At 36.1% G+C, this 9,428-nt stretch overlaps 1 protein-coding gene across 3 annotated transcripts in view; it reads left to right on the forward strand.

The window, feature by feature from the left end:
* Positions 1-7,011, forward strand: part of MDM1 (Mdm1 nuclear protein) — a 33,632-nt gene extending 26,621 nt beyond the window's left edge. For 2 of the 3 annotated variants that reach the window (XM_044226978.1, XM_044226979.1), the window contains 3 exons: positions 2,404-2,656; positions 4,862-4,921; positions 6,184-7,011. In XM_044226978.1, coding sequence (XP_044082913.1) covers positions 2,404-2,656; positions 4,862-4,921; positions 6,184-6,296 — 426 coding nt within the window. In that variant the 3' untranslated portion in view covers positions 6,297-7,011. The remainder of the gene's footprint in view (positions 1-2,403; positions 2,657-4,861; positions 4,922-6,183) is intronic. The other variant, XM_044226980.1, reaches the window with a different exon arrangement.
* Positions 7,012-9,428: the final 2,417 nt, after the last annotated feature.

Raw genomic sequence — 9,428 nt, forward strand, 5'->3', positions numbered from 1 at the left:
AAACTTAAGAATTGTGTAAGGGGAACATGAAAGCTCAGTGCTGGGTTGCATCATGGAGAGGGGTAAAAGACCATGAATGACTTCTACGTTTTTTGCCTTGCCTAACAGGATTGATGGGGGATGCCATGTACTGAGTAAGAGAGTTCTGGAAAGAAATCACCTTTGGAGGGGGACATCAGGAAATTCACTTTCATTCACCCAATTCACTATGTAATGTGCTCTTGCTGTGTGTCAGGCACCGTTCTAGGACCTGGGGATTCATTGATAATCAAGACAAAATCCCGGTCCTCATGGAGCTTACCTTTTCATTTTGAGAAATAGGTAATTTTTTAAAAAGAAAACTTCAGCACAAATAAAATCACAAAGGACCTCCAAGGTGTGAGTGAGGTTGCTTTACACTGGGCCATCAGGACAGGCACCTCTGAGGAGGTGATATTTTAGCTAAGACCTGACTCAATGAGGGATGGGTCCAGGCAGAGATTAGTGGAGACTGTTTTCCAGTTTGAAAGAGCAGTAAGTACAAGTGTGCAGCAGTAAAAGTTTTAAAGAGTGAGAAGACCAATGTGACTGGGGTGAGGAGAAGGGTAGGAAATGAGCTTTGGAAGGGAGGTTGGGTTAGAGAGGGAGGGATGTAACTCTGAGGCTTTTGGGAAGCCCCGAGAGGGTTGAAGGCTACACAGCAAACATGATCTGATTTACGTGATAAAACCACTTGGGCTCTTCAGTGGAAAATGGGCTGTATGGGGGGGTGGGTATGGGGGTAGAGTGGTGAGGCCAATGAGAACGCTTTAGGCTCAAAAACAGATCACCAAAGTCATGACATTAAACTTGGGAACCCCATAGGTTACAAATACTCTAGAGATTTCATTCAGGCCTTTTTAGCAATAGTGAAACCAAATGACAGATCTTAAATTCTGTGTATATATGTAGAAAAAGAAAAAAATGATAGTTTTCCCAAGTGATACCTATAATTATAAAAAGGGAAGCAAGAGGAAGACTTGTGGTTTATTTTAGATCTTGATTTAAAGAGAAATGTTTGTTGGATAAGACCCCAGGCCTTCTCCACTTTTAAAAGCAGTACATTCTCTAATTGCAGAAAATGATACGTAAGGTCAGAAAGCAGTGTTTTGAATATTGTGTTGATAAACCCTAAGTCACAGAGTAAAAGCCACATTTACGAGGAATGATTAGGAAAGTTTGGAACTATGTTTAATTTTACTGGTTTGAATTCTCCTAATAAGTAAAATTATACAAGAACTTTAGGATAGTAATACATTATCATTATGGAAAATAGAAAATACTGACCAACTAAACAAAGTAAATGCTTTCCTCCCTACTGTTCAGGGCCGGCCACTATTGAATGTTTGAGTTCTTTAGGTATATAGTGTATTTGTCTATTGTGCTGGAGATAAGGTTTCGTAATCTATTTTTACTTACTTGGCAATGAATTGTGAACATATTTACATATCTTTAAATGTCACAATTAAGTTTTAAAGGCAACATGATATGTAACCTATGGTTATATCGGCTGTTTATTATTGAAAGCAGTTTTTTAAAACTAGATGCCTATTGTTATTTCTTAATATTTTAATTTTTTTGTTTTGAAAAAATGCTGTAAAGAAATTGTCCTTTAGCTACTTTTTTGTTCATATTATCTATTTTTGTGTAAATACTCCCCGAGTGTTATTGTTTGATTAAAAAAAAGACAAAGTTTTAAAGCTTTCAGTGTTTCACCAGCTCCCGGAAAGATTGTGCTCCCAACGACACTCTAGGAGAGTGCCAATTTTTCCATATCCTTCTCATTATAGTGTGGCTTTTAAAAAAATTTTTAATCTTTAAATTTGGTAAATGAAAAGTTAGTATGGGGTACCAGGTGGTGGGTATTATAGAGGGCACGGCTTGCATGGAGCACTGGGTGTGGTGAAAAAATAATGAATAATGTTTTTCTGAAAATAAATAAATTGAAAAAAAAAGTTAGTATCTTGATCCTTTTATTTTGAAATTATTTGATTACTAGTGAGGTAGGATATTTCTCCTATTTGTAATTTATATCTATATAATTTGCTTATATATATATTTTTCCACTTTTAATTAGTTTATCCTTCACTGCTTTAAAAGAAATATTTATGTGGCAATGATAATTCATTGTCAATATATAAATTCTATATTTTCTTCAAATTTGTGATTTAAAATTTTTTGAATGTTTATATATTTTTATATAGCTAAACGTGTTTACCAATATTGGTTGTTAGGCTTATGATATCCTCCTCACACTGAGGTTACATAGGTTTTCCTATAATTTCTCCTATTGATTTTATCATTTTATTTTTTGTGTATTTAAAGGTTTGATTTTTTTATATATTATCAGACATATATATGTATCTTATTTTTTTGGTCACTTAGAAAGAAAGTCGTGCCATATCCCTCCTGACTTCTCCAGCTGCTGGTATAAAAACAGTGGATCCCCTGCCTTTGAGGGAAGATTCTGAAACCAATATCCCCAAATTTGCTGAGGTAACTCTTCCAGTTTCAAAAATTCCAGAATATCCAACAAATACGCCTGGGCAGTCTCCTTCTCCACCCTGTGCTCCATCCTACTGGCATCCCTCTCGTCGAATTCAGGGCTCTTTGAGAGATCCAGAATTTCAGCATAATGGTAATTACTTTGGTTTTAACTTTTTGTCTTTTTAAATGAAAGTTACACTGATGGGTACAAAGACTTAAGTAAATACTATATGTTAATCAATTATGTTACCTAGTATTTTAGTTAATGTAACAGATTTCTTTAAATGGGAAAAGTCTCTTCTCTGAAACAATCAGCTGGGCTATAACCCCAGTTCACTTTTGTGTGAGGGTGAGCTTTCCTTTTCTTTTCTTTTCATTTCTTTCTTTTCAATTCTATTTATTCATTTGAGAGACAGCATGAGCAGGGGAGGGGCAGAGATAGAGGAAGAAGCACACTTCCTGCTGAGCAAGGAGCCAGATGTGGGACTTGATTCCAGGGCCCTAGAATCATGACCTGAGCCAAAGGCAGACACTGCACGGACTGAGCCCCCCCCCAGGGGTCCTCCAGTGTGAGGCTTCTTTCAAGTGTTTTCTATACACATATAGGCAACCCACTAGATGCCAGCAGCGCCCTTCTCAGGTGTGACATCTAAAAATGTCTTCAGATACTGCTATACGCTGCCTAGATGGGGAATTCAAGGTTGTAAGTTATTTTCGTTTGGTTTTATTAGGCATTGTTCTGCTCTTTTCTAGCTTCCACTTTTACTGTTGCGAAGTCTTGTGTTCTCATTTTTGATCATTGTGTGTGGCTTCTTTTACCCTGGCATCTTTGGGGACCTTCTCTTCACACTCAGTCCTCTGAGCTTTTACTGCAGGTCTCTGTTTTGCTAGTACTCAGTGGACTTTTTCATCTGGGGAACTTGGTTCCTCACTTTCTCAAATTATTTAGTCACTAGTAATTCCTTCCACTCCATTGTTTGTTTCCTGCTCTTCTTGCACTCCTTGTTATTCCGATGTTGGACATGATCTTATTTTCTTACCTTACCTTTCCTATTTTCCATCTCTGTCTTTTTATTTTAATTTGAAAGGGTTACTCATTTTTGTATTCTACCCCTTCTTCTGAGTTTTAAAGATTTTTCGGTATTTTTAATTTTTAAGAATTTTTTTAACCCTGTATGCTCCCTTTATATAGCATCCTGTTCTTATTTTATAGACGTCTTATTTTATTCCTTTGAAGAGATAAATGATACATAGAATTCCCCTGTTTTGAATATGGTACCTTTTGCCCTTAGTTGAACCTGTGTCCTTCAGTCAGAGTCACTCTGATAAAGCTTTGGAGAGGAAACCTCCATTCCTCTTTTGGGAGGAAGAACAGTTAGCCAACTGTGCAAATTTAAAGAAGGCTTTGGCAGACTGTTCTATACGCCAGTTTCCTGGTTCAATCTTACCTTCACTCCAACTTTCAAGGGTGCTTAGTACTCATATGCCTGAGCCAGGAGCGGAGAACAAATTGGTTGCCTCTTCGTTTCCTTCCTCTGCTGGCTTAGGATCCAGCTTAGGTATGACAATAATACACTCTCAGTTTTTCTCTTTGCTTTCCATTTTCCAAAATTTTGTTGCTGTTTCATTGTCTTTTATTTTCTCTGTCCTATGGGTTTATGTCATTCTTGTAAATGTGTGTAGTCCGTCTGCCATCTTTAAACAGAAGCCCACAGCATTTCTTGAGGCCCCTGGGTGACACAGTCAGTTAAACATTCCACTCTTGCCCTCAGCTCAGGTTGTGATCTCAGGGTCATGGGACTGAGTCCCACATCAGGCTCTGTCCAAAGCACGGAGTCTGCTGAAGACTCTCTCTCCCTCTTCCTCTCCACCCCCAATAAGTAAATAAATCTGTAAAAATAGAAGCCTACTGCATTTCTTTAAAGTTAGAATAGGGACACCTCAGTGGCTCAGTAGATTGAGTGGCTGCCTTCGGCTCAGGTCGTGATCCCAGGGTCCTGGGATTGAGTCCCACATTGGGCTCCTTCCTCAGCAGGGAGCCTGCATCTCCCTCTGCCTGTCCCCACACCACCCTGGCTTGTGCTCTCTCTCTGACAAATAAATAAATAAAATCTTTTTTAAAAAAGCACAAAATAGATCAATATTGTCACTGTAAAGTATTCTAGAAATTTTCTCTTATTTGTTTACATATTTGTTAAGCACATTGTAAATTAGTGAGTGGCTGTTAATAATTTCTATTAAAAATATAAAATTAATAAAATTTTTGATAGTTTACTTTCACTAAGGTTTTTCTGTAAATATACTATACTGTTAGGTGGCTTTGAAGGCTAATTTTTTTGCCCTTTCTTTTTTTAAGTGGGAAAAGCAAAGATGAACAATTTCCAGTTGCCTCAGCATGAAGTCTTTAATGATGAAGGTATTTCAGTAGTGAAATAACATATGATCAAAGTATGAGGTTTTATTATATAGTATTTTATAATAGTATTATGATCTCAACATTAGATTAGTACTTTATAAGCACTTCTACAGATATTATTTTATTAGACCTGTGAAACCCTGTGATGGGGTTAAATTATCCCCATTTACAAATGAGTAAACTGGGACCTAAAATCAACTTGAAGAATTTTTTTTTTAGGGCAAACAGATAAGAGAGATTATGCCTAGCATCACATGTGAGGTTAATACTCTCTGTTTCCATCCTGGCTAGCTGGGGGTTCAGGAATTTGGTCTAGCAAAACTGTTATTTTTTTCAAATGTTCATATATTGTCAATTTTCATTTCTCAAAAAAAATATGATTAGGGAAAATGGACTTTTTTCTTGTGTAGCAGTCATTCTGACAAATTCATTTGCTTCTAATAGTGACAGGAAGAATTTTGAATTCCTGGTGTGAACAATCAAAATTACTATTTTAATTCATCCTAAAATGTATGAAATTACTGAGTTTATAAATTTTGGATGTGAAAATAAATTTGAATTAATACTTTATGTATTATAAGTTCATATACATTGAAGATTTTCTGTCCTTTTATAAATTTGGGACTTTTTTCAGAATTCAGTGAACTAGAAATCAAGTTATTGGGTTTTGAAATGCAAACACCTGGATATTCGAATCCAGCTGTGTTTTCTTCTTAATGGAAGAACAGTGTTTACAAATAACCTTATAACAGATTTGCTTACTGAGAATGAGGAATTTCTGTAATGATGAAGGATAGCATGTTAAAGTCAAACATTATTTTTACATTAAGTGAAATTATTTTGGAAATGTGATGTTAGCACTATGTTAAGGTATAGCATTTTGCTTTTAAAATGCTTATAAAAGCTTTTTGCTTAGAACATCTGTGCTTTTTAAAGTAGGACAAGACAGTATGATGATGAATTTTTTCCAAGTAATACTGAAATCATAGGCCATGTGTTTCAGGTAATGACGTTGTGGGATTTCAGGCAGGAAACAGAATGCTCATTTAACATTAAAATATTTGATTTCTAAATATGGTAAACTTGGGATATTACAGTGAACTATCCTGAAAATGTTAATATCTTATATTTTAATAATTTTTTCTGACAGATTCAATATTGACATTACAGAGTTTGATGCCTTTAATTTTCTGTTAATGTTATAAAATAAAATATATTTATTGGAGGTATTTTCTACAATGATTATAATTTTTTCCTTGCAGATGAAGACAGATTATCTGAGATCTCTGCTCGGTCTGCAGCTTCTAGTCTCCGGGCTTTTCAGACTCTGGCACGAGCTCAGAAAAGGAAAGAGAATTTTTGGGGCAAAACATAATTAAATGTGTATCTAGCTCAGTTGCTTAACAATCTAGGAAATCATTGACATAATCTTTTTTTTATTGCTTTACTATGTTGAGACTTTTCAAGTGTTTGGATTTTTTCCCCATTTCCTACTTAAAAAGAATTGGTTGACTTTTCAATAGCCAATTCAGTTTACTTGGAAAATTTTAACACAGGTTCATACAAACTCAACTTAATTCTTTTGACACCTATCCCAAAGTACAAAGACATAGATTTCTTCATGTGCTATAAGTTTTGTATCAAGGATAACTGGTAGAACTGTGAATTTTGCCTATCTACAGAATATTCTAAAAAATGAACAAAGTGAAATAAAAATTAAGATCCAACTGTGAAGTATGTATTCCTTGAAGATTGGTTATGTATATCTTTATGATTTATAGATGTCATATGATGAATTTGTTCTGTATCTTTTGCTGTAGTATTTCTTTTAATTTTAATACCTTCTATATGTGGTTGCAGTGTTAAGACAATTGTTCTTTAAATTGAAAATACGAGCTGTATATATTTTTCTTATTTATGTGACAAAATTTACTGAGAGAATATGTATATTTTTGATCTTTCCGTGTATTCTATTTGTATAAGGACTTTGGCTTACATTTGAATAATGTCTCAATTTTGAAAAATTATTTGTATAATGGAGAGTTAAAACTTTGTAGACATTTTGAAATAAAATTGATCAAGTATTTCAATTCTGTTTTTTGAAATGTTTCAAGTTATTAGCTTCAAATTACTACATGGAATAAATAATTATCTTTTAGAAATATTTTACTCCTAACAGGTTAGCTAAATGTTCTGCTTCTTGTGCAGCTGTCCAGATGCAACAAAACTTGAATCCACAATAATTTTGTATGACTATAGAAAAAATATAGCATTTCCAAGGCAGACTTATTTTCAAAAATTTAACACATACTTTTTGACTATTCTTTATTCATAGGACATGCTATCTTACTCTTTATTTCATTTTGCAAATCATAAATCTAATTTCCTGAAAAAATGAATTTCATAAATATTACATGTGATGTTTACTAGAAGGCACAGAAGGTACTGATGATAAAATATAAAATATTCATGCCTGTTGGTTAGAAAACAAATGAAAAGTCTATTTGGAAGTGCTTAATTTGGTCAAAAGTGCTTTTGCAAATCATTGATTCACAGTAAGTTTGTTAAAGATCTTATATTATGAGGTTATAAATAATGACATACAAATATTTGCTTACATCTCATGGACTTAAAAATAGGATGGATTATTTACCTTTGTTGTAGTTGTTGACACCCCCAAAATAGTTATCCTGACATCTGGAATTTTGCCAAAGGAACAAATAATCTAAAATGGAAACTGATCCTAGAATCATTTACATTTGGTTTTGGAATATATTTTTGGTACTTTTAGGTGAGGTGATATTAGTCATGTTAGCGTGCTCAGGGCCCAGTTTTTGTCAAACTGCCATCATCACTCACTTTCCCAAGATGAGTCAGCTGTGCAAAGCCTATTCCAGGCAAAGGAACAGTGTCTGTCATTGGACGAGTTAGGGTTGTGTTCCTTCAGCCTGCCCCTGTTACTTAACTTGTGGATTAAAAGCAGGCTGGGAGTATCTTGCTAATGTTGAACTTGCACTCTGATTTGACCATTTGGGTCTTTCTCCGGGGGTGAGTAGAGGTATAGAAAGATCAGCCGCTTTTCTTCCTCTCAGGTTGAGAGGCAAGCTCCCTATAACACTACTTCGTATTTCATTCCCCACTCCTACCCCCCGGAGGACAGCAGCCTCCCTCAAGCAGAGGGCGGTATAGCTGTACTGCTATATGGCAAGTGAGAGGGACAGTAGTCATCCCTAAGACCGTCTTTACTTCCCTGAAATGAGCCATCCACTAGCCCCATCCATGGCTTCATTTTGCTCCAGACCCAGCATGTCCTTGGAAATTGAGTGAAAAATGAGAACTTGCCTTTGGTTGTTAAACCCTCAGTCATTTGAAATTGGCCATGGTGGGAGGATTTATACCATAGAAATCGGCTTCCTCCCCTCTTATCCACCAGAGGCAGTTTCAAGCCCAGCAATGTGACCACTACATCAGTCTCTGATTTTCTTTTTATATTATTTGCGGTAGAAAACAGTCCACTTCAGAAAGGAGAAGAGGCAGCCCAAGAGAAGCTGCTCTAAACCATTCGCATCTTCCCTAGTTTATAAAGACAAAGAGCACATGATTTCACTCATATGTGGAATTCAAGAAACAAATGAACAAACAGGGAAAAAAGAGAACAACAAAAAACCCAGACTCTTAAATACAGAGAACAAACGGGTGGTTGCCTGAGGGGAGGAGGTGGGGTGGGGGGCAGGGGGGCGGATCTGGTGAAAGGTGAAAGAGATAAAGGGAATTAAGAGCACACTTATCGGGATGAGCACTGAGAAATGTACAGAATTGTTAAACCATTATATTGTACACCTGAAACTAATATGACACTGTATGTTGACTACACTTGAATAAAAAAAATACATTGGCTTAGTTTCCTTTCTTGGCTGAAGTTCACCTAAAGAATAAAAATAAGCTACAAATAGCAGATAATAGATTGCAGAGGGAGACTCTCCATGATCCACCCATGGTACTGCCCAGAAATGGAGTCTGGGAGTCTGTGTGTATAATCTTCCAAATGATTCTGATATTCAAGTAGTTGAGGAGCTACTGGCTTTGGGGCTATAGTAACCTATGGCCAAATTTCAACTCTACCTCGAGCAAGCTGGTTGAACTTCTTTGACTCTGTGTTCCTCATCTGCAAGATTTAAGATTCCATGGCTTAAGGTCTCTAAAGGTGTTTCATATACCCTATTCAGTTACTCAAAATGTTCTATTGTGTTAAAGGCAAATTTTCATTAAAATAATGGGGGGTTGTGGAGATCATGTTATAGAGAGGCTAAGTTTAAATCTAGAAAGCAGGAAGCAGTGTATCTTAAAATTGTGGCAAATGACCTTGGGTCATTTGGGTAGCTCAGTTGGGTATGTGTTTGCTTTCGACTCAGGTCATGATCCCAGGGTCCTTCAGGTCATGATCCCAAAGCCCGGCATTGGCTCCCTGCTCTGCGAGGAGCCTGCTTCTCCCTCTCCCTCTGCTGCT

This window comes from Neovison vison, chromosome 12, assembly GCF_020171115.1.
Source record: "Neovison vison isolate M4711 chromosome 12, ASM_NN_V1, whole genome shotgun sequence".
NCBI classification, from domain to species: domain Eukaryota; kingdom Metazoa; phylum Chordata; class Mammalia; order Carnivora; family Mustelidae; genus Neogale; species Neogale vison.